The sequence below is a fragment of the Planococcus citri genome, chromosome 3 (genome assembly GCF_950023065.1).
Source record: "Planococcus citri chromosome 3, ihPlaCitr1.1, whole genome shotgun sequence".
NCBI classification, from domain to species: Eukaryota; Metazoa; Arthropoda; class Insecta; order Hemiptera; family Pseudococcidae; genus Planococcus; species Planococcus citri.
This window is the reverse complement of record NC_088679.1, coordinates 55,355,998-55,381,576: the sequence shown is the minus strand read 5'-3', so window position 1 is coordinate 55,381,576 and position 25,579 is coordinate 55,355,998. Positions and strand designations below refer to the sequence as shown.

Here is a 25,579-nt window from a genome sequence, read left to right as displayed (position 1 = left end):
GAATAAGGTCAAACACTCGAGATTTTTGTTTTTACCAATAAATCGTGCACTGCGGACGAATTCACGCCCGGAGACAGCTTCTTCCTTCCTGGCGTTGGCAGTAAATCATACACACATTTGGTGTATGTAGGTATATTTCTGCGACAGCGCGACGAATGTTATTGTCATCGCGCGATGTCTCGTGGTATATGTATGTTAATGTTGATCCATTACAACGATTAAAATCTACTTTAATCGTGGAGCGGAGACGCGTTTTTCGGCTCGCAGATTTATAGGTTGTGCCGGTTTAATACGCGGCAAGCGAATTTGTTATTACTTTCTTTACGAAATTTCCATTTAATTCGGACGCGACGGAAATTTCCTTCTCGTAGCGTCTTCTGGTTGTACAGATCGCTTTAGCTAATTCATTATACCATTCAACATAGCAACAGCATCCAACAACGGTGGAAATGAAATGGAAAGCTTGAAATATTATATTTTATCGCCGAGTTGAGTCGAGTCGACTGACGTATCGTTAATGTGATTAAATTTGATAGAGGAGCGCACAGCGTGCGTATATGTATATAAATAAAGTACCTAGCTGTTTGAGATAACGAGACGAGTAACAATTGGCCTATTTGTCCTACTCACTGTTGCCTGGATTAAATTTTGGAAACCTGTAGCTTTTGCGAATTTCAAAAAATGAAGTTGGGGGGGTCAACCAGTCGCGAGATATGGACCCTTTAAATTGAACATTGCCTAAGAAATCGCGTGAATTCGTGAAAAATAACGAGTCCTGGCTCTTCAACCCCTCAGAGGGTTGGGACGGAAGTGCTGTAATTTTCAGCCGGATGTCGAGTAACTATAATGCATTTAGGAATTGCCAATTGAGAATTGTTCCGGAATCGGTGCCCTATTCGTTAAATAATTTCCTCTAATAAAAATACCAAGATGGAAGAAAATTTCACCTGTGAATCCGTTGAAAACACTAAATTGGAAAAAAATGAGGAAAAACATTTTGATAGGGTTTCTGCTTGTAGATACAATACGTTTGACATTTTCCAGCGATTTCATATTCTCTTAGATATATATTTTTTAATAATTTTTTTCTCTTATTTTCTGTTACAGACTACAAAAAAGCCAGATCCGAATTGAAAAAACGCTCAACGGATACGTTACGGTTACAAAAGAAAGCTCGTAAAAGCGGAAGAGCGGACGATTTACAAAAGGCATTATTGGAAGTTTCGGAGAAAAAATCAGTACTCGAAGAAACGGAGAAAAAAGCAGTACGCGAAGCTTTAATAGAAGAAAGAAGTCGATATTGTTTATTTGTTACCTTTCTGAAACCAGTCGTCGTGAGTATTGAAACAAAATACCCGTACTATGTAGACCTATGTACCTGTTGGTGGTAATTGGAGAAAAACAAGTAAACACGGGCATTTTTCCTCCGTCTGTACACAGGATGAAGAGATCTCAATGTTATCAGAATTATCGCACCTTGAGGAAGCTATGGATCAGCTGGAGAAACATACGAGTGACCCATATTCATTACCACCTGCTTCGGAACAGGTATAACACGATCGGTATTTACTTAGAGGAGTGTTAGTCATTAAATCAACATCGATGATATGAAAATGATAGCTAATGGTTCTCACGATATAAGAGTATAAGGTGTTTTCGCCATGTTTGTTTTCGTGAGTTGGTTCTCACATACGACTGGTTTGATAACACTTAACTGTGTACATCGAGTAAGATATGCGAAAAGATTAAGAGCTCGAAACATGGAAAATATCGGACGGGATTTTTTTTTTTTTTGCAATGCGAACGAAAATACTTCTCAAATAGAGAGAGAAAGAGAGAAGATCGAAGAAGAAAAAAATGTTCAAAGATGTAAATTTTTTTGCAGGTTTTAACCGATTTAAAATGCACCGATGCATCGTGGACGTTCCAAAGTCCACCTCCAAGTAGTCCTAGTTCTATTGGTTCTCGTAAATCTAGCATGTGCAGTATAAGCTCGCTAAATAGCTCGTCTAGCGGAAGCAGTAAATCTCATCATTCGCCCAATCACATGTACTGGAATCGATCATCATCTCAAGTAAGTGTTATTGACTTTTTAATCCATATTTCGAGCTCAGACTACTCGATAAGGTGAGTATTTGCACGACTCGTGATAGTTCGATTGGCTTTTATGTACGCAATTTATTTTTACGTATTTTTTTTTTTTCAAGTCGTTCAAAAGCTGAAGTAGGTATCATCTATTTGGTTATTTTGATGTTTGCGTTGAGATTGTGAGAATGTAGGTAGAAGAAGGTATATACTGAGTATTTATACGAATCACGAATCGATTTGAAAATTTTATCTGGTTTATATTTTGATATCGTAGAGTTGGTGATATTGAGTCATTTTGGCTGGTACTTGAGAAATGACGTTAATTTTTTTCCAAACGTGATCACATCGCTGAAATATGAAGGTTATATTGGGGAGAAGATAGGGTGTTCTGACAGGTTATAGGTAATTGATTTTTCGAGTATTTAATTTAATATGTTTCATGTGGGGATTTTTAAACTCTTGAAAGAGTCGTGAGAATGTAGTTTTGCAATTTTACTTCGTACGGTGAATTTATTTGTGAAAGTACAATGTACATATTTTGTAACGATAAATTATTGTTCACTCGCACTTTATCAAAAAATGTATTTTAGTGGTAGGATGTCGGGAGATAACTTTTGATGATAATTGATATCAGGATTTCAATTTCCTTTGCTTACGTAATAGGTACCTACCATATCTAGTATGTCTATCAGTTGGGATTTTTCCAACTGTGGAAGTTACAGTTCGAGCAGGATGTTTTTTTGAAATAGCCCAATAAACTCTTATTAATACAATTCATTATCAAGATGCCAAGATGAATAATAAATGCCCTTCAGAGATTACACATAGTTTTAGTTTTCTTTCGTGATCTGAAAAATAAAGAAAAAGATTTGAGATTTTTTTTTTTTTTGGTTGGTACGTTCATTTTGCAAACACTTCCACTTTCAAAAAATATAAACATCAGAGTGAATCGGCTCGCTCAAAAAAACAGTCGATGGATTTTGACAAATTCAAAGAGGGGAAATTTTCGAAAAAATCGAGGACCTGTTTTGGGAAAAATGGTCATAGTCTCAAATGGAAGTATAAATCATTCTCAAAATTAGGGAAATACTTTTTTTTGGTCGGTATGTACTCCTACATTTTAAACATGTCCACTTCCAAAAAATATAAACATTCATATCATTATCTTGATGTAAAAAAAAAAAAAAAAAAAAAAAATAGAAAATAAATATTCGAAAATTTTTTGTGACGCTTAGAGCTAACAAGTTGTTCAACAGGTTCTTATGGTCAGAAAGAGTACTTCTTTTTGCTTCAGAACTCCTTTTTCAAAAAGTCAAGAAAAGACCTTTTAATCCATAACATTTTTCCCCCGAATAATTTTCAAATTGTGATTTTTAATCATTCTAGATTTTTCATTTTTTGAACTCTAAAAATAGCAAAAGTTGAAGTGATGATTTTTTGAGCGCGGTATTTTTTTGGCAGAGGGGATAATATCAGCCCATTTTTCAATTTGAAAGTGTGTTCGTAAAAGCTTCCTCACTCTTTCTAAAGTCCTTATTTTTGAAATTGAGATTTTGTTAGACACCCTATGATTGAATTAAATCTTTTTCTTTGCGCAATTTTTGAATTTTGCAGAATTTCTGTTATTTCTGATGAATAACGTTTTTTTAATGTACATATAAAAAAAATAAGTTTCTGAATATTTCAAGGATTTTAGAGAAAGAAGGATGGAAGGACGATTATTCCCGGCCGGCCGGCCCCAGTTTTCTGTTGAGTTCTAGAAGTGAAACCTGGCATAAATGATGGCGTGCACCGTTTGAACTTATTTGAAAATTTTTAATCCATATATTTTTTTCTCTCTCGAATGAACAATTATTGATTGAGAAAATTTCTTAGTCAGAAAGTTCAACGCTTGTACAATGAGTGCATGAAGATTTATAAAATTAAAATTGGTAGTAGTTAGTTTCGTTCTAAAAGTTATAAATAATCTCATAATTTTTTCACGAATTGATTTTTGTAGGGGAGAGAGGGGGAGTGTTGAGCCATGAAATCGTGTAAATTCTCGATGGCTCTGTACTTGATACGAGTTGGCATGTCCAAAAATTGAAAAATCATCGCTTTTAAGGTAGGTAGTTTTTTCATTTTCTGCTCTAATTCCACTTTTTTTTTATAAACTTTTAGTCATTTTCAAATTAGGATGTCTCAAGGAATTTTTGAGCAATGTCAATTTCATGATGATTCAAAAACTGTTCAATTTCACCAAAGCTTTATGAATTCCTTATAGTGATTTTATCGTTTTTTATAGTACTTTGGGGAATTCTCGTGAAAATTTTCATTCCATTTTGATATCATAATATTTGATCAATTTTACGTAATTTACAACATTAAAAAATTTTTTTTGATCAAATTTTACAATTTTTCATAAATTTTTATTCATTTCTACTTAAATGTTTTCATGATGTTTAAAACAAATTTTTTGCGGAATTTCGTGATTTTTTTGTAGTTTTCAATGGTTTTGTGCTGATTTAGCAGTTTTTTTTTTGCGAACTTAGCTTAAATTTTGCCTCGTTATATCAACTTTTGGTCATTTACAATTGGTTTTATGACATTTTCAACATGTTTTTTTAGCAATTTTTGGTAGATGGTACTCTAGATTTGTCTTATGTAGTTTATAAAAGGACTCATCTTTTTCTCCTAAAATTACATTTCATCTTTCTAAAATTTCCAATCTGATCTCGTTATTTTAAGCTGACTATAGACGATCTGGAGAATAGTCTGGAAGAAGAGAGGGTGGTAAAAAAATGAAAAATCTTCAAGTTAGTTTTTTGAAAAAATATGATTACGAGATATTGTCTGAAGAATTCAAGTATGTAGTTCCCAAATCACTTTGTTAAGATTCAAATAATTATTTGAGAAATTTCCGAACTTCATTTTAAATATGTTTTCCCTCGTGTAGTGAAACCCACCATCCAGAAATTCTTGGATTTTGTATACCTTAATTTCGTAATTAATTCAATCTCTCGATACGAAAATTTCATCCCATATTTTTGCTGAAATTGTTGAAAATGTTTTACGTGTCCATCATACTCAAGCTCCTATGTGTTGGAAAATTTATTAAATTCCTTCCATATTCCGCACTCGTCGCGTCGTTAGCTTTCCACAATTTAATATGTAGCTACCTAAGCGAGGAATAATTTTCTGAACTTAATTCAAATTTTCTACCGAAGACCGTCGAAAGTTTCGGGTTGATAAACGTTGCTAAAACGAAACGAGTAGATCAACTCCCAACTCGAGCTAAAATAACTCATATTTTACATTCGGTAACCGGTATTCTTGTAACGAAATATTACTTACGGTTAGACCATGCATCGCAATAAAATTCGCGAGATGAAGGTAATTTGAAAATGCGATTAAATTGATTAAAAGGTGAAAAATTTACGCTCACGACGACGGTGGAATACTTACACGTGGTTTGTTTTACAATTCGAGTTCATTTTACGTAGAATTTTTTTGACGAGTATATTCGAACTCTCGATGTAGTGCTGTGTAATTCGGTGCGGGGCAACTGTTTGATATTTACGTTGTAAACATCGTTTAGTCGACGTTTTTAAACATTCCTAAGGGTAAGGTTTTTTTTTCGGCCTGGAAAAACGTACGTAAATACGAACGTGTGTGGCTGAATTTAATTCGTGGTACGTAACGTTAACAAAGCTGGATAAATTTTGACGTTTATTTGTAAGCTTTTTTCGGCGTATTCAGCCTTGTTAGAATTTCGTGCGCGATTCCGCAGCTCTCGGATTTTAATAAATGAAATTTCGCCTGTTAGTTATATTCGAAAAAGAACAACTCGTCTCGTTAGCGACGACGTCTGCAAAAGTGATATACGCGTGTATGATTTGACAGCAAAAACGTATCTGGAAAAATTAGCCGAGCAAGAGGTAGATATCGTTTGCTGGCAGAAAATAAAAACGACGAATCACGCCGTCAATGTTGGCAAATTTACGATAGAGATTACTCTCGTAGTTTAGCGGATTTTATATTATAAAACAGCATCTGTAGTACGCTGTGTTTTTTGGGTGAAATGAGAAGGAAAACTGTTCGAATGTACGTTGAATTGTCGAAGATTTTTCGCCCTACTAAATATTTATGTCGAGCGAGAGAAAAGCTAAACTTTCGTTTCTGCAAAAGACGCTTTTAACGATTTCAAACGAGCTTAAATCAGCGCGAAATTGTTTAAGGGATGAGGGTTCGAGGAGAAGGGAAGTCATTAGGAAAATGATCTTGTACCGAGGATGCCAATAAGACGACGTGGTCTCGTTTAAACGAAGATATATACAACGAGGTTAATTATAATTTATAATTACAAAATAGACGAGAAAACGTGGTGCTTTTTTAGCTCTATTTTTTCTTCATTGTGCTTATTTATAAGTTACAGTCGCCTGTAAAAAGTTTCTATTAACTAGGTAATGGTGATTGAGTACCTGTTGAATTATGAAAAATGAATTCGTGTAAACTCTAAAGAAACACATAGCCGAGTTAAGGATTAATTAATAACGTATACATTCCGGTTAGCTCCACAAATCAGATAAAAGACATGCAAACGTTGTATGTATTACACATGCATATTTTATTAGAGCTGTTCTAAATCTTATATACTCGTATTTCTCTATTTACCGTGTTCTTCTATGATAATTTACACTCGTGTAACTTGCTTCTTAGTCGAGAAATAAGTAGTATTTTTAGTATAATTTTTTTCTCCTCGTTTCATTCCAAAGCCTTTGATGAGGTGCTGATTTTCTTTTCCATCCGGTTGAGTGAAAAATTCTTAATGATTGAGGGTCAAATTGCTGGTAGAAATTTTAATTCGAATTTAAAATCAGATTTTAGGTGGGATATGTATTTGAGCGCTTAGGTGTTATATTGTTTCAACAAAAATCTAAAAAAAAAAAAAAAAAAAGAACAGCAAATAGTCAACAATACTGATAATGGTGTTACACGAGTACGATAAAAATTCGATATTTTTGCACATTATTTGTAGATTGAGATAAGAAGTTTCTTTGATGTTGGAAAATAATACATTAACAGCGGAAGGCAGATTGTTTAATTACTGTGGAATGACAAAATTTTAGAAGAATTTTTAAAATTTCAAAAGTTCTCTCTCAGTTTTCAAAAATTACCTTTCACGTCTCCCTCTCTGACTGAAATGGGAAATTTTTAAATTGTTTTTCTGCTCAAAATTTTATCAGTTTAGGAGCTATATACTTGTTTTTGTATGTTTATAATAGAAATATATTTGATAACTATGCAATTAGTTTTAATGGTCGAGTAGCGTTTTGATAAATTTCAACAAACATTTTGTTGTGCATAATAATAACAGCTTAAATGTGTACCTCGTTTAAAAAACACGCTTTTACTCGTGGGTACTTTTAAAATTATTTTTATAAAATATAAATTAGCGATAAAATTGAAAAAAGTGTACATTTTGATTTTTTTTCAAAAGAGAAGGTAAAAACCAGCTCTAAAAAAAAATCGAAAATCTCATTGTCTCTTTTTGAAAGGATTGTATACAAATTCAAAATGGTAGAATTTAAATTTTTCTGAGAAATAATAGGAGTAAAGTCTCCTCTTCGAAGAAAGAATTTAATAATGGATATGTTTTTTGGTCAAGTTGACGTAATGCTCGATCAAACATAACATAATCATCCGGACCAAATCTCCTGCCTGATGCTGAGCAAGCCTGAGCTTTATGCTGAGATCGTACGCAGCCTAAAGCCCGACTTCGATCAGATGTGTCTGTACGAACGCAAGTCATTTAACCAAAATTTGATCCGATTCCGGTGTTGTCTGATATGGTCTAATCAGACCATTCAAACCAGGTTTTCAGCCTATTGACTGTCTGTCTGGCTTCCCAAGGTCATCTGTCTGCCTGCCTGACCTCTTAGGATCATTGACTCGTTTGTCTGGCTTCTCAAGGTCATTTGTGTTCCTGCCCAGCTTGTTAAAGTTATTAATCCGTCTATTCAGATCCCGCAAGGTCACCTATCTGACCTTCTAAGGTCATTGACCCACCTGTCTGGTCTCTCAAGGTTGTTTACGTGTCTGGTTGGCTTCCCAAGGTCACCTGCATGTCCTCCCAAGGTCATTGACCCTTCTGTCCGTCTTCTCAAAGTCGTCTTATTGCGTATCATTTTTTTTTTGCCTACAGTAGATACAATTGCCGAAAAGTCTTGCTTTTTGTCAAAAATTGACGAAAATTCTCGCTTTTTAGCGAAATTGTGAAGTCTTGATTTTTCAGCTGAAGTTGCTAAAAATTACCTTGAAGTTTTTAAAAAAAATTCTTTTTGCTTAAATTGCCAAATCCTTGCTTTTTGACGAAAATTCTCGCTTTTTAGCAAAATTACTGAAGGTTCTCACTTTTTTCCAACAAATTATTCAGAAATCGCCTAAAAGTAGGGCCTATCACTTTTTTGTCAATAATTTTCCCAAAGCCCCGTTTTTTGTTAAAATTGTCAAAATCTTAATTTTTGCTAAAATTTGCCAACAATTCTCGTTTTTTCATATTTTTTTTTTAGCAAATAAAATTGTGCCATTTTAGCAAAAAATTCCATCAAGTTTTACTTTTTTCTAATATTTACCCGGAAGTCTCGCTTTTTTGCCAGAAATTGTCAAAAAAGTTTCGTTTTTTTCTCGAAAAGTTGAAAAATAGTTCAAATTTTTATTTTAATTTGTAATGTTTTATTTTTTTAGTGATTTTTCTATACATTATAATTTTTTGGTGTTATTTTGTCTTTTTTTTGGTAGCCTTAATCGCTTTGTTATAAAAGTAGATAAGTCTCGAACTCTCTTCATAAAACACCTACGTAAATTTTATATAAATACGATAAGTAGAGATATAGCAGAAATGTTTCCTTCATTTAGTTTATCTCCAGAAGATAGGTATAATGACATTGGGAAAATTTAATTGTAGCCTTTCTTTGTGGGTTTAGGTGGAATTTCAAAGGAAACTGGGTGGTACACGTGTAAGGGTTTGGATAATCTATACGTGGGTGTGCTGAATTACAGCCACCCCTTTCTGTCATCACATTTCTATAGGAAAAATATTACAAGCTAAAGAAATCTACGCCAACGTGGATTTTTTATTTTTTTTTTGGCTAAAAGGTAGAGAATTTTTTCATTTGGTTAAATTCATTGTTTGAGATATCGTGATTCGTATAAATGCTTGGAAAAAAATACATACAGGATGTCCCATTTGTCCTGGTCTGTCCGGTTGCTTTTATTTCCGAATGAATGGAGATAAAGAAATAGTTTCGAATGGTTTTGAGGTTCTTTTTTTTTTCTTAAAAAAAACAGTGTTTTTTTATGCAGGTAGGTATTTGTGATTTTTTGGCTTTTGTACAGGGTGTCTTGAAAATCATGAACTTTGATTTTTCTAGAGAAATTTTCAATATGAAAAGAGCACGTTGATTGGAGTACTTTTGAAAAAATCATTCAGTTTTCATGGTTTTGAGACTGGTTTTTTGATTTATTTTTGAATACGTTTCTATATTTTTAGGACACCCTGTAAGTTGACCCAAAAAATTTCGAATCGTGAAATATGTACTCCAAATCATTCAAATCATTTCAACATCTCCAATCTCCATCCATTCGAATATACGTTTAAAGGGCACCGTTCAGGGCTAATGGGACTTACTGTATAGTATATCTACAATATGGTTTCGTATATCCTCAGATAAGATGTAGGTAATAGGTATGCAGTGTAAAATTTAACGTAATACGATTCCTAAATGGTAGATAAACCTTGAACGCTTGATTAGAGTTGACTTGATTCACCAAAACAAAGAGAGATACTCAGAAAAAAAATGACCAGGTGTGTCTGTGTGAATGAGTAGTGAGAGAAAAAGAGGAGAAAAAATTAATAGTATCTTGAAATATGACGCACGTTTACACTTATGTTTTATTTTACGCTTACACAGCATATTATACTCGTATCTATCTACCTATCTTTCTACGTACCTTACCTACACATTAGTATACCTTTATTATTATACCTCTTACTTAAAATTGGCTTATCGAAGTAAGAATGTACTCGTAGTTGCATTGTAGCTGATGTTTGAATTATTTTATCATTAGCGTTATCATCCCCCGCAATTGAATGGAACACATCGCTTATGTAGCGTTTCTTCACAAGATTCCGGTTTCACATCACAAGATACATTATGTATTAGGAATTCAACGGCGTCGTTTTTTCAGGTAAGTGCGAGTCGAGTATTGAACGCAATTGACAAGAAGGGGGAGACGTTCGTATATCTAATAGGGAGATTAGATAATTCGCAATATACGATGCGATGGTTTAGTTTGCTTACCAATACAGCTTATATGTTGAGAGAATCTCGAAAAGGTTATTCACCTCGGTGCAGATTTCATCCCGCCCTTCCGGGTTTTTGCGTGCCAGGGGTAGGTGTTGAAAATTAGGCCGAATTCAAGTACCTGGAACGAGAGAATATGTATGTACATAATATTAAATGGAGCGATGATAAGAACCGGGGTATAAAAGAAATAAAAATTTTAGGTACGTTACGAGGCCACGAAGATAATTGAAAAAGTTTTTGGAGGATAGAAAGGAGCTGTGAATCAAAAGAAACGAACTACGAAGTTGGATTATTTGATAAGTAGGCTCTCGAGAAAACAATATTTCGTAATTACGGTTCTTCACTCGAAGAAGAGCATTTTATAAACCGAGACAAGATGCGTTAAAAATGTAACAAGGTGCGCTGTGTGATTGTATAGCCTGTTGTGGGAAGTAGCAATGACAGATGCCTTATAGTCTGTGCAATTCATGAAAGATTAAGTAAAGGAGAGAATTTATAGGTGATTTTAATTGGAATGTAGGTAGCTGAATATCGTGAATTGTGTGATGTAGAAAACAAAACGTATAGTGATGGATATGGCCGAAGGATCGATTTTTTTTTCAGAGTAGGTAAAAGATACAAGTACGTAGAAGCGTAAGTTTGAAAGTTTTCGTCATTGTTAAACTCTTAATGAAGACACGATACTTTCGAGTGAACGAGTTATACGTACGAGAGATGAAAGTTTAACGTGTTTTATGACTTTGAGAACATAGTGTAAGAAAACAAGCCTATTTTGTGTCGACTCGAGAGTGACCTTTTAAAAAGTGTGCAGAAATAAATCGAAATGTACAGTGTTACCCTAAAGTCTTGTGCGGTGGAAATATGGAGCAATTTTTGAATGAGAAAAAAGATTACGAGGGTAATTCTTTTTCAAGGAGTTGTGTCTTTAAGGATAAGATCTTCGTGTGTTGGTGCCAAAAATGACAGGGTGTTTCAAAAATTACCAGATGCGAGTTCTTTATTGATGAAGGATAAGAAATCGTGTTGCATTTTGATTTACTGCCTGAATAGTTCAATTTAGAAGGCTCTGGTGAATTATTCCTTGTCGTCAAGAAAAATGAAAAAATCCTGAGAATTAAAGTTTTTATACATATTAAAAATCTGAAAAATTCAAAAATGTCACTCCAAAATAATTAATGAAATTAAAAATAAAAAATTTTAATTTTACAAGTTGAAAAAATCCTTTTCAACATTTTTAGATTTTTTTTCCTCGTTTCATTCAAACTTTTTTCGAAAATATTTTTTGAAATTAAAGGTTTTTGAAGTTCAATCATATTTTTTTTATTAAACATCAATACCTCAAACTTTTGTGAAAATTCTTTCAAAAATGGCCTTGATGTTGGTAATTTTAGATTTTTTCAAAAATGAGAAAAATGTGTATTTAAAAAAAAAACTGTGGTAAGTAAATTGTTTTCAAATATTTTTTGTGTAAAAATATTCATTAAGACCATAATCCTTGCAAAATACAATTTTTTTTCAAAATTTTTCTTTGAAATTTTGAAACAAAAACGAAAAACGAATTATTTTCTAAAGAAACAGTTTTCGATTGAAATGTCTTACTTAAAAACATTGTCTGATGAATTTTTTCGAAAATTTCGATTAGTATTGAGATGATTTTTTATGTAAAGTTGATAATTTTTTCAAAGATTTTGAAAATAACGAAAATCTTCCGAATAAATACAAATTTTTGTAAAAATTGTAGGAAAATTTTAAATTTTAAAAGCACATGAAGAGGGGGGTGAAAATCTGAAAAATTCCTTCAAAAATGGAGAGGGTATTTTTTAGAGAAAGGATGGAGGGGTAAAATTTGAGAAATACACTTCAATTCAAAAAACGATTTTTTGAGAGGGAAAAGATTTGTAGGTAAAGACACTGTTCTGGAGGTTCTTCTGATAATTTGAAAGAAATCCAGCTGTTTGATGTGGAGATTCTGCCGAACACCCAGAACTGTGTTCCAGGAAAAGTAATGGCTGAGTTTGTGGGTCAAATATTAATAATGTTTTAATGTTGTTTGGGGACAAATTTGACCTCTCAATCAAAAATCGATCAATCGAACCTAAAAAATTGATTTATTTGCGATTACTGATTTCATATTATGGTCGATCATATTCGAAATGAAAAATGAATTGTGGCCTCTAAAATGGATTTCCTGATCAAAACTCGATTAATCAAACTCCAAAAATCGAGTCGTGACCGATTATTTGTATTTATTCAAGTTTTTTTATCTCAAATTTGATTATCTGAGAAGTAAAAATCAATCGATTTTTTTTTGTTTTTTTGAAATTTTCGAAAAGAAGTGTCTGACGATCACTATTAATTTTAAAAAATATTCATTTTAGAAAAAAAGTAGTTAATAAAATTTGCAGAGCTCTGAAAATCATTTTTTTTCTGCTGGGATTTGAAAAAGTTGCGAAAAGTGTAACTTCTTCGCCAGTACTCTCTTTAAAAATAGCTCCTGTTTGGTAAAATTGTCAAATTTTTACGTGTTGAAAAAATTCTTGATTTTTTGCAAAATTTCTCAAGATTTCATTTTTGTTTTAAATTATTCAAAATTTCAAAATCACTGCTTTTTTTCTAGAAATTTCAAAAAGGTATCACTTTTTTGCCAATAATTCCCAAAAAGTTTTACTTTTTGATGATTGAAATTATCAGTTTTGCTTTTCGCTAAAAATTGTAAAAAATGCCCACTGTTTAACAAGATTACTAAAAAAATTTAAAATTAAAAACCAAAAAAGTTTTTTTGGCTATTTTTTTCCTACATTAAAATATAAAATATTTTGCTCACGTTTTGTCACTTTCTTGGTTGCTTTTTCGAGCTTTTTTGGTAACCAAAGTTCTGGGGGGGGGGGGGGAATTGAGTAGGACTTGCGAGCCCTGGTTTTGATTTTAAATTATGCCAGCTTTCATAACCGATATCCCCTTTTTTGAAAATTGTGCATTTAATTGCCAAATAACTTTTTATTGAAACACTTTTTCATAGGCAGGTATTTCTATTTCAAATGGAATCCTCAAAAATTGATATTCGATGTCTTTACTTTATCCAGGGCGAAATCAGAGTATGTCCTTCCCGCTCGAATATTTCACAAATGTGATTTTTGGAATACCCTGTCAACCCTGTGTGAAGACCCGAAATAGTACATATTTGGCGCCAGGGCCGCCAGCTTAAAAGAACTTGTCATAACGCATCTTTTCTTTTTCAAAAGTCAATTCTACATATCCATACTTTTTGAGTCACACTGTATTTTATATAGAACGTGTTAGCTTCGTGTGCAGCGACGAAAGGATGAATTTCTTTTTCTTTTCTATACATAGTACATATATTGTAATACGCCACACACCCCGAAGTTTTTCGCACGAGTGCGAAGAAAAACTAGGGTTTTTTGTGAAAGACTGCAAGGAGATGGTTTTTTACGTGATACGAGATATTCGAGGAGCTTAAAAAGGGAAAGAGAGAATCAACTCGAAGGATGTGGTTTAAGCGGATACGATTGTCGAATTGTGTTTACTTTAATGAAGAAAGGTGGTTTGGGGTTTGCGCTGTGGTGATGTCGGTGGTTGGTGGTAACTTGGCACACAGTCACACATTCGTATACCACCATATAAAATATAGTATAGATGATGATTGATTGCGTTATCTAACGAGTATTTGTTTTCTGCTTGCTTTTTGCAGCAACAAGTATCCGATATGATGGAAGAAAATATCGGATCTAGTACAGAATCGGCGACTAGTTTAGCAGCACCGACGGCAACATGGCCCAATTTACAAGATACGTTGCAATTTGAAAAAGCAGCCTCGGCTATACTCAACGATAGACCTCATACGATTTCATCAGGTAAATTGAGACGTGGTGTTGATCGATTTACGAGTACATGTGATTAGATTGTACTCGATGATTTTTTTATTCGTGTTTTGGATACGATGGTTTGCTTTGTTGGTGGGATCGAATGAGAAATAATGACGATCGGTTTGACGATGATGAATATTTTTACAATAGGTATCGGTGTAACTCATGTGTCATAAAAAACTGGTACCTAATTGGGTATCTTGGTGAATAAATGAGACTCTAAACGATGTACAAATATTTCACACTTCACCAGATGTAATTTCAGGAGACGTTGAATTGCATTTTTTGATTTTGGAAAATGTTTGAAAATTCAAATTTGATCTTATTTGCTCAGAAAAAAGTCAAAATTTATCCAAATTGAGCTAGAGAAAGTTGAATTTGCGTTTGTGTTGTATTTTCGATTTTTCAAATCGATTGGTCGCGGTTTCGAACCATTATACGTAAAGGGTCTGGTTTTTCTTCGATCAATTCTTTGTATTGATTTTTTTTTTGTGGTTCAAATCCAAATTTCAATGGTATTTTTTGAGAACGAGAAAATTCAAAATTCTAATGGAAGCTTCAAAACTACTCAAAACCATCGAAGATCAATTTGAAACAAGGTATATAAACCTGATTTCAGCTTATACTTCGATTTGATTAAATTTTGACTTTGTCAGGGAAATGGATAAAATTTGAGTTTTCAAAAAATTACCAAAAAAAAATAAAATTCAGCGCCTGAAATTTTGCCTGGTGATGAATTTTAGGATTCGCATTCTATTTTTCTGTCCGGTCTGAAAATTTTCCAATACGAACTTCGCATTGCTTGGATTGGTTTATTTCTCTTGTTACAAATTCTAAAACACAAATAGCGTATCTTTACCATATTTGCCTAACTTGATGAATTTCCAAAAAATTAATGAATCGCAATTTTTAAGTTACCTTCTTCGATCCTTTTGATTTTTTATTATTGATACTTAAAAATAATTTTTACTACAAATTTATACGTATTTTTGTTAATTTTATCGCGATTACAAAGATCGAAAAGAAGAAATATGCGGATATTATACGATACTTTCACCATTTTGATGTGCCATACCTAGTACATCATTGTACTAATACATAATATCCGCCGCGAGGTTATAAAATTCAGACATAAACGACGAAAAAGCTATCCCTATATCCGCGATGTGAAATACACAATGAAAAATACGACATAACAACGTTATGGAAAACTCGTAAAATAAAAATCTCTATTACTAAAGATGTAATAGCTTGTTTAATGTAACTCGACACAACTGGACTGTGTAAAAAAAATTGATATGTATTATGTACATAATTTTTACTCGCGTATTAGCGAGATAAAAGTTCATAATATCGCTTCGGGATTGAAATGAGCGCAAAAATAGAAATACATACAAACGAGCGGTAATTTAATTAAACTGGATTCTGGTTTCGTATAATACGCAAGAATAACGAAGAGAGTGTAATTTGTAATATTGTTATGTTGAAAGTACTCCGTAGAGATTTCGCAGATTTTGGGTTTGGTATATTGGGAGTCGTCCGTGATACAAAGTAAAGTAATATCAGCTTTATTTTATTTTGCACGGATATATTATCTATCTAGTTGTTTCTCTGTTTGAATGTGGAATTTTGTTTTCATTTTTCATAAATCATTTTTGTAAGTGTAGGGTGTTTGGTGAATGTGAGAGGACGTTCCCAGTGTACAAGATTTTGTAGATGCAAAAATGGCTGAAAACCACTGATCGTGAATAAAATATTGGATAAATGTGTTGCCTAATTTTAATTAAGGAGCAGATTATCGTTGAAGAAAAAAAAAACTAATTTCGAGCAAGTTTTGAACTATGAGATATCTAAAACTTTGAAATGTAAATTTTCTTATGATTCATTTTTTTTCCTCCAATAATTATTTAAAAATACTGCAGAATCGCGAGAAAACATATTCGCTGATCAAAAAGTAATTGTGAATACGAAGAATTTTTAAAATTTATTCTACTTGAACAAATTATTGCAAAAAATTGAATTTTGGAAAGATTTTCAAAAAAGTGATACCTAGCAAAAAATTGCAATCGACAAATTACATTATTCGACGAAATGAAAAATTTTTCATGTATTAACAGGGTGTCTAACGGTCATGAAGGTCATGAAAAAGTCATGAATTTTGTTCAAAACCCACTTGAAATTTTTTGTAATAGCCCATAAAATGAAAAAAAAATAAAAAATTTGTTCAAGAAATCAGAAAAATGAAAAAACAGAAATAGTTACCTACTTGAGTACAAATTTTAAAAAATTTCCTCGCAGTTTCAAGTTAATTTTTTGGAGGGAGGGGAAGAAGGGTAATTTCATGCGGTAAAAAATAATGTGATAAATATGTAGGTCATGAAAAAGTCATGATTTTTTGTCTGGGAGTTTAGTTAGACACATTGATTAATTTTGCAATAATTCAATTAATTGCACCGTCAAAAGTTTGGAAAATTTTTGCAGAAATTTGGAAAAAACAAAAAAGTTGACAATAAATAGGTAACCAAAACAATTTAAGAAAATTTTAAATTGATTTTTCGAAAAACTGAAAATATTGAAAAATACATAGAACGTTTGTTTTGAATCAAATTTCAAAGTTTTTAAAGGCCTGAAAAATTAAAAATTGAAATTTTTTTCTGATGAAAAAAATAAACAAACTTCATAAATTAAACTACAAAAATATTTTGAAAAACGACCCAAAACTTCTCAAATATTAAAAAAAAAAAGAAACCCATTTTTCTAAGAATAATAATTAAAATTACCTTATTATTTTCATGTTATAAAATTGACGTGTTTGAATTTGTTTATAAAAATGGCTTAAAATTCGCTTATTTTTTTTGGTAATTTTCTGAAAAAACGATAAATTTGGAACAGGTTTTGCACAAAAGAAAAACCATCGTATAGAAATTAGTATGAAAAATTAACAAATAATTATGATTCACCATCCTCCCCTCCTTTAAAAAAAATATTTTCAACACTTTATTAAAAAAAAAAAAAAAGTGAAAAATTACCCCTTATGAAAAGTTTAAATTTTTAATGATATGTTGGCATTTTGGTAATTCGTTAAAATGACAGAAAATCTGGAATATTTCTGGGTATAAAAATAAATTGACAGGAGCCCAAACATTCAAATTTTTCAAAACAGATACATAATATTTTAAAAAATAATGAAAAAATCTTCCAAAGATTGAAAATGTGAAAAAAAGTGTATCTAACAATATAATTATTTGATAAAATATTGAAAAAATGAGCAATTTTTCAAAAAAAAAAAAAATGAAAATAAAATATAATAAAATGTGAAAGATAGTTTTTCAAGCATTTGATTGCCTATGTAATTCGATAAAATACACGAGTATTAAATAATTATTTAATGTTGAAAAAATTAATTTAAAAACATTTTTAAAAATAGTAACAAAAATGCAGACATCATAGCGTGGTTACTTTTTTCGACCCAAGTTACTTTTTTAATAAGAAATCGACCAAAATTTTAAAAAAATAAAGAAATCGACCAAAATTTTAAAAAAATAAATCAAACTCATAATTCAATCATATTTAAAAAAAAAAAAATCAAAACGTACTTATTGACACAAGAAATCGACCAAAATTTTTGTAAAATTAATCTAACTCATAATTGAGTGTCATATTGAGAAAAAAAGTTCAGAAAGTACTCATCAACATTTATACTCGTTTTTTAAAAAAAAAATTTAAATCATAAACCTGAGAAACATATTTATGATTCAAAACTTACCTCTTTTCAAGGCGCACTTTGTTCCAGTTTTTCAGTGGCGATTTGTCCATTGAAATTCAGAAATAAATAACACACTTATTTAACATTTCTGCAGTGGTTCTCAATCTAAACCAAAATCAAAATCTTGTATCTGGATTGGTATCCGTTATCCAAACACTCTGTATTATCAATCTCACTGATCCATATTTCGTACAATATCATCATCTTATTCATCATCAGTAGAATACTATCGACGCTTTTGTGATGTTTTTTTCTCCTTTTTATTCGTTTAGACCGATTTATGTATTGTTTTACTTTTTTATTATTTTTTTCTTTCTATGGAAAAACCGAAACAACAATATAACAATATTACAAGAGATGTAATTCGTTTGTGTATTTTGACTATTTTTTAGCGTACGAAAAAGGCCATCAAAGGCCAGCGTTGAGCGTATATACATTCCAAATGCCGGATAGTTGTCATTCACAGCCTTGTAGCCCTTCTGGAGTATCTAGTTGTGGCGATACAACTCCGGTTGTTTCTCCACAAGCAGTTTATGCTACTGCTGTTTCAGACTGTTCGTCGACGACAGCTATGGCTGCTACAGGTGTCGCATCCAGTACGCCTATATACGCAAGGCCTCCGTTACCTCAGCGTGGCTCATCTCTAGAAAGACCCTCGGTGCCGGGTAAATTATCTAATGCGAATTGCGATGGCAATGCGCGCGATTATCATTACAGAAATTCGGGTACATAATTTTAAGCGTAAATTCGACTAGAGTAGAGAGTTGAATTTTTTCATGATTTTTTTCAACGATTGCGATGATTTATTGTAGGTGATCGAATTACTCAACCGACCTATGTAAATATGTACGAATTAGCTACGATGGCCGCTTCAAAAGCCCAAGAACATTTCCCTCCGCCTCCGCCAGAAGACTGTGTACCTAATGAGAATAGTTTCCATAATGAAAAAGTAACCTAAATTGAATTCTAACGAGGTCACTACGGTAGATTTTGTCGATTTTTGTATTTTATAATTTTTTTTTTCTGCAGCATGAAAATGTAGAAAAAGAGAGCAGCGCTAGTGAAAGTTCTCTAGAGTCATCGAGTGGATATGGTAGTCAGTCCGGTATGTCAGGTGCAACGCCGACCCCTGAATTTGATAACGGACATCACGAAGGTTAATATTTTTTGTGGTTTTGTTTTTTTTTCTTTTGTTTGTTGGTATTATTTGCAAATTATTGATAAAGTAGGTAGTATAGGTAGAAAAGAGCGAAGTATTTTCGAATAAAAGTATAGTTATTCGGTTTCATACGTTAGAGTATCGCATTTCGATGCGGTAATCAGATGTCTACGGTCTGGCTTTTATTTCAACTTTCACGTTTACGAAATTCAGATCATGTTATACAGGGTGTCTCATCATGTGACATGAATTTGTTTTAAAGTACTTTGGATTCAAAATTTTTGCATTAATACCTACTTGGAAAAAAAACTTCTTGTGTCTATCACGAAATTAAAAAAGGATCAAAGACCAGTATTTCAAATCATCTTTAAAATTTTTTGGAGTTTTTGAGTATTATTTTCAAATCAAAGTCAAAGAAATTTTACAGAATGGAAAAAAACTAATTCAACATTTCACATTGCTTTTATTTAATGAAAAGATGTGTCGATATCTGGTTGCAAAAAAATTAAGAAGTACCTTAGACAAATCTTATGAGACACCTTGTGTGCACATTTCATTTCAAAATTTCTTATTCTTTCTGTTATTTTTGATGAATAATCCAGGTATTTTTTTTTCGTTTCGTTCGTAGAATACTTTTAGTACTTACATGATGCACAATTTTTCTTCATCGTCGTTAGATTGAAATCATAAATCTGAGTTTAAAATGTGCTTATTTACATACTTTTTTTATTGTTAATAAGTGTACAGCATGAGTTGAGTACTGAGTATTTATACTTTTTTTTTGGTAGTTTCCTTCATTCGAATAAGTGTTTTAGATTTGATTACCTACCAAATATGTACGAGTAGAAGTAGGCATTTTTTCTTTGTAGAGAATATTTTTTTATTAGTAGATTTGATGTCACCGATTCTATTTAATATTTGAATGAATTATTTATTCGGAATTTTTTTGGGGAGAGTTCACGAATGATCGATTTATGGTGAAAAAAATATTATAATGAACTGGTGGGTCTCTTGAACTGAATGGAGTTCATGAAAAATTGAATCTATATTCTGTAATTATTTTTTCTCTTGAAATTCCATATGGTTTCTTATCCTCACATTTTATCATGAAAATGACTTTTTGACTGAAAACCATATTCATGGCTTTTTGACACCCCCTCCTCCAATTCAGAATTTATTTCCAAATTGTATTCGTTGAACAAATTCAAAAAAATTGCGGTGAATTAAAATTTTAAATCGATTGGAATAGACGTTTTTTGAAACTCGAACGCACTTTTACACTATGATTTTAGTTTTAATTCTAACGACGACGTGGAAAAAAATTCTATTTTATGATTTCTTATTATTTCGTATATATTATTTGTATGCTTTTCAATATTATTTAGATTTGTATGGCACAAAAAATTCGACTAGTTCGTTCATAAACGAGGCTGCACTTTTTAGCTTAGAACCTAGATCAAGACTTTCGACTGCTTCAACAGGTATATAATTGTTATTTATGTTGTTGTTTTGTTTTATTATTATGAAAACGTAGGAAAAATACGAATGATTCAATTTTTTTCGTAGGTACCTAAGTATTGTTTTTTTTTGCTTTATTTGTTGTTCAATGTGTTCTATCCCAAGTTGAAATCCCTCTGCCAAATGATAGAACCAACCTATGTATGATAAGCTTATTTTGTATGCAGATTTGTTTCCAAATCTCCAAATTAAGGGCACTAATTTGCTTTATTCAATTACTGATAAATTTCATTTAATTTTGTAGATGTAGAGCTCGTGAACTTCGGTTACTTTGAGTAAAGAAGTAAACGAAGTAACTTTTGGTCATCTTTTTAAAATTAATTCTGGCAAAAAATGCTACAATTTTGTCAAATTTGCCAAAAAGTCTTGTTTCTTGCCAAAAATGTCTTCTTTTTAGGAAGAAATTCTCACCTTTTTTATCCAAAAACTGCTCAAAAATCTCGTTTGCTTACAAAAAGTTCTGATAGAGTCTCGCTTTTCCATCAAAAATCTCCAAAAGGGATTGCTTTTCGCCAAAAATGAGAAAAATTCTCGTTTTTTTTACCAGAAGTACTATAATGTTTCATTGTTTACTCGAAATTGCGAAAAATTTCATTTTTTTTTGTTCAAAAATTTTGCAACTTTGCCCAAACTTACTGTCGTGTTCTGACATAAGTGGCGAAGCCTCGCCATTTATCACAGTTACCTGCTAGTCTCGTTTTCTTCTTAATTTCCTCCAAGAAATTGAACAAAGTTTTTCCAAAAAATCTCGCTTTTTATTTCGTCTTTTTTTCTACATTAAATTTAATGGAAAAGTTTTTCATGATTGAATTTTTTGGTTTGGTTACCTTACGGTTACTTTAACAAATGTTTTTGGTTACTGAAGTTCGTTTTTTTTTTTTTTTTTTTTTTGGAAAAAATTAAGTTCGAGTTGTTCAAATTATATAACCGTAATATGAATTGACATCTGAAAAATTGTTAAAAGTTTTGTTAAATCAAGCAAAAAAATGAAAAAATATGAAGATTTAAAAAAAATTGTGGCTTAAAAACCTCATTTAAAACAACACCAAACATACGTGAAACTACTCAGATTCTTCCATGTTTTAAGGATTTTTTTTCTAAGAGTTTTTTTATCAACATTTTTCAATGTATTTGTATTTTTCAAAAAGTTATTTGTCGATGAGAAAAAATACTTTCAGTTTTGTAAATTTTCTAAAAAAATATGAAAATTAATTTTTTGACGAAGAATATTATCTTACTTACTTTTTCCCATTTATTTGTCATTTCCCTAACAAAGGTCAGAGACACGTAAGAAATATTATTTTAATTTTTTTTTTTTTTTTGAAATTTTGTTTATTTATTTCAAAAATTGTTTCAAGAAGGAAATACTTACATGTTTCCTGATGGCTTTACTTTAAGATGCTTCAATTTTTAACATTTCGATAGAATATTAAAAAATTGCCATTTCGAGGGAAGACAGAGTTTTTTGAAATTTTTGAGCAGGGTATTTCTTTAGATTTCTGTTTTAAAATTGAAATAATACCTCAATTATTTGATTCTGACCGTTACCTTGTTACTTTGTAATAATTACATAGATCATTTTTCTGTTTATCCAAACATTATTTGGTTTCTTTTTTTTCTGTTTTTTTTTTTTTTTTTTTTTTTTTTTCAATTGAACTAAGTATCCATGTTGAGCAATATCCTTATGAAAAAATTTTATAATCAAACTTCAGTCACACAACGCAGCAAAAAAAAAAAAAAGCGTAGCTTATTTCAATTTTACAAAATGATGAACAAAAAAATTGGGAGGTATCAGCTTAAAAGTTCTGTTTTTTTTACTAACTTTGAACATCAATAACTTCTGAATTTCAGTCCTCCTAAGCAAAAGGTTGTCATTACGAAATTTGTTTGTTTTTAGTGCTATCCATTCAATAGATCGTTTTGTAAAATTGCGATGTTTGTTTCTCAACTTTTAGCCCCTTCAATTTGCGAGATGAGCAATGAAAAAATGGCAAAAATCGTAAAACTGGAAAAAATGGCTCAAATGAAATTTTCAGTTTTTTTCTTCATTGGTCAGGCCAAGTTTGAATTTTCCAAGTTCGACAATTTTTTTTAAATTGGACAATTTCTATTTTTTTTTTTTTTTTTTTTTTGACAAAAAATATAGATACATACTTATTTAAATACGTAAAATATTAGAAACTTTTCTGAATTCTGATTTCTTAATTTTGGAAAAACTGTCCAAGGGAAAATAATTGGACGTAATCAGGTCATCTGAACAGAGAACAGATCAAATCTGATTAAACCTGGTCAAATCAGTTTCATTTTCAGACCTTGTCAGTTCAAATCAAATCCTCTCATTGGATCTGATCAAACTTTTAATCTGACTATATATCTTAGAAGAATGTTTTTGAAAAATTTAAAACCGAACAAAACCTTCGCCCTCCCGAATTTCAGATACCTTTAAATATTTTGTTTATTTTGGTTTATAATTGTTGTTTTTTTTGCCCAATTTCCAGGATACTGTACCATAAAAAGCGGCACATTATCGCGGCGTGGTTCGGTGCAAACGCCCAAACCTCCTCCACCAGTCCGTCGCACCTCTTCGATATTGAACACTTCTCGTCCAAATATATCCCGCAACAGTAACAACGGAAGCATGGAGAATCTTCCACCACCGCCGGCATTCTTACTAGAGAACACTTCGAATATACAGACTTGCGAGCCTGATAAGAAAAACGTAGCCAACAGTATCGCAGCGGAATTACAAAAACGAAATATCACCATGTCGACATTCACCGATCAATTGAAATCAGCGACTGCCCAGCGTATCTACGCGACGCCGATGGATCACCATAGACGTTCGATTACCACGATATACGCGGCCAGCACCAATGTGAATATGAATACCATGTCGACTTGTATGTCGCCGAAAATCGGTTCGACGAGCGATCTGTCGGCTGACAAATCGGATAAGCAGATCGAGATCGAAAAACATAGCGGTATCAGCGTCGCCGAGACGGTACGCACGTTAACGGAGATGAATCATCAACCAGCTAGTCCGGTCTCCGTAAGACGCACGTCCAGCATACGTTCGACGAGCGCCGATCGAAGGCCCGAGTCTAATTTGATCGCTGCGCTAAGTGCGCGTATCACTCCGACTCTGAGTCCGCGAAATTCGCGTAAACATTATCAAGAACCTGCTAAAATGATGACCGTTCCTAGGGCGAACCGAGTCAGACAATGGATCGCATCGAGGACCGTACCAGATCCTACGCTGTGCCGAGCCTCTTTAATGGATCAAATTAAAAAAGGCGCTCATCTCAGGCCTACCGGAATGATCAACGATCGATCAGCCCCCAAGACTAATTAACACGCTGACATAGAGGTGCTTATCTGCTCAGTGTTCATATCCCCATGACGGTGAAATGCTCAATGGCAATGTTTCTACATACATACGAGAAGAAAATCACGTCGATTTTTTCCAGCGCAATTACTATCTACGAGTTCCAATTACATACTAGATATTCTAAGTCGAGATTCCCAGTCGTATTTTTATTTTTCTTGTTTCCTCGTGTATTCTTAACGCTTCGTATGTATTTGATTTGTTTCTTCTTTATGTTCGTTTGTCTTTTAAGATTCTCGTTATATTTCTTTTTTTCCATTCGTAGACATCTTTTTTCTTTTCCTCTTTGTCATCCTTTTGGTGTTCTATTGGCTCATTCGGTGCTGAATTTTAAATCGAATGGGTTCTGTTTGTTTTGTTTTTTTTTCTCTCTCTAAATTAACGTGGTTAAATTGCTATTTATGTTCACGTAAACACGAACAACTTATATTATTATTTCACGATATAAAATTTATTCTAAGATACTGACCCCCTACTTGTTTACTCGAAGCCAAATTATAGCGACTAAATTATTATTTTTTTTTTACATCGGATTATCGTGAATAATTAGTACATATTATTTCGAACGAGTGTTTTTTGTTGTTTTTTTGCCGATCTTTTGTACGTGTGGATTTCAATATGAATTATTGTAATGCAAAGTAGCTCGTGCTCGTGTATTTTCCTTTACAATGTGTTTCTGGTTTTTATGTAGAATTTGATTTTTAAATTTTTTTCTTTGTTTTTTTTTCCTTTGAATAAGTCATTGTAAAAATTTTATTCGATATTATTTAATTTTTTTCCCGCGTTTTGTAACGATTAAGGAGTAACTCGTTCGTAACTAAAATTATTTTATTTTCTTAATGTTAAATGTTTATGTAAATCATTGTTATCGATAATATTATAATCACTTGCATAAATTAAATTTTTTCTAAACTGTTATTGCGTTGAGATGTTGGTTTTGAATTTTTGAAAATTTTCATGAAACGTGAAAGATATTTAGCAGTTGTATATGGAAAATTAAGATCGAAATGAGAATCATCTATATTCATCGTTTCATTATTTCGATTCGTAATATTTCAAAAGTCATTGATTTTAATCAATCAAATTAGGAGAATGAAGCAAAACAATGATCTGAAAATTTGTTGAAGTATAATTGACTGAAAATTGACGAAACAAAAAAAAATTGAGCAAAAATGTTCAGTTATGGCAAAAAAAAATGTGGAAAATTACAAAAATTGATCAAATATCGAAATGAGAAATGAAATTGTGAAAAAATTAAATGAAGCATAATAAAAACCGTAGAATTATCCTACTATTTAATTGAAAGTTATTAAAAATTTGGTGGAAATTCTGTAATGGTCGATCATGGACTTGACAATTGTAAAAAATCAGAGGTGATGAAATTTTTAAATTATTTTTTCCATAATCAGCTCGGAAAATTCTATTAAAATC

At 31.9% G+C, this 25,579-nt stretch overlaps 1 protein-coding gene across 4 annotated transcripts in view; it reads left to right on the top strand.

The window, feature by feature from the left end:
* Positions 1 to 25,066, top strand: part of mim (missing-in-metastasis) — a 102,361-nt gene extending 77,295 nt beyond the window's left edge. The window contains exons 6-15 of one of the 4 annotated variants that reach the window (XM_065357681.1): positions 1,108 to 1,334; positions 1,441 to 1,548; positions 1,886 to 2,074; positions 10,198 to 10,317; positions 14,146 to 14,308; positions 18,638 to 18,811; positions 18,899 to 19,035; positions 19,116 to 19,242; positions 20,631 to 20,726; positions 23,262 to 25,066. In XM_065357681.1, coding sequence (XP_065213753.1) covers positions 1,108 to 1,334; positions 1,441 to 1,548; positions 1,886 to 2,074; positions 10,198 to 10,317; positions 14,146 to 14,308; positions 18,638 to 18,811; positions 18,899 to 19,035; positions 19,116 to 19,242; positions 20,631 to 20,726; positions 23,262 to 24,115 — 2,195 coding nt within the window. In that variant the 3' untranslated portion in view covers positions 24,116 to 25,066. Of the gene's footprint in view, positions 1 to 1,107; positions 1,335 to 1,440; positions 1,549 to 1,885; positions 2,075 to 10,197; positions 10,318 to 14,145; positions 14,309 to 18,478; positions 18,812 to 18,898; positions 19,036 to 19,115; positions 19,243 to 20,630; positions 20,727 to 23,261 lie in introns of all 4 variants that reach the window. The other 3 variants (XM_065357678.1, XM_065357680.1, XM_065357679.1) reach the window with 3 other exon arrangements.
* Positions 25,067 to 25,579: the final 513 nt, after the last annotated feature.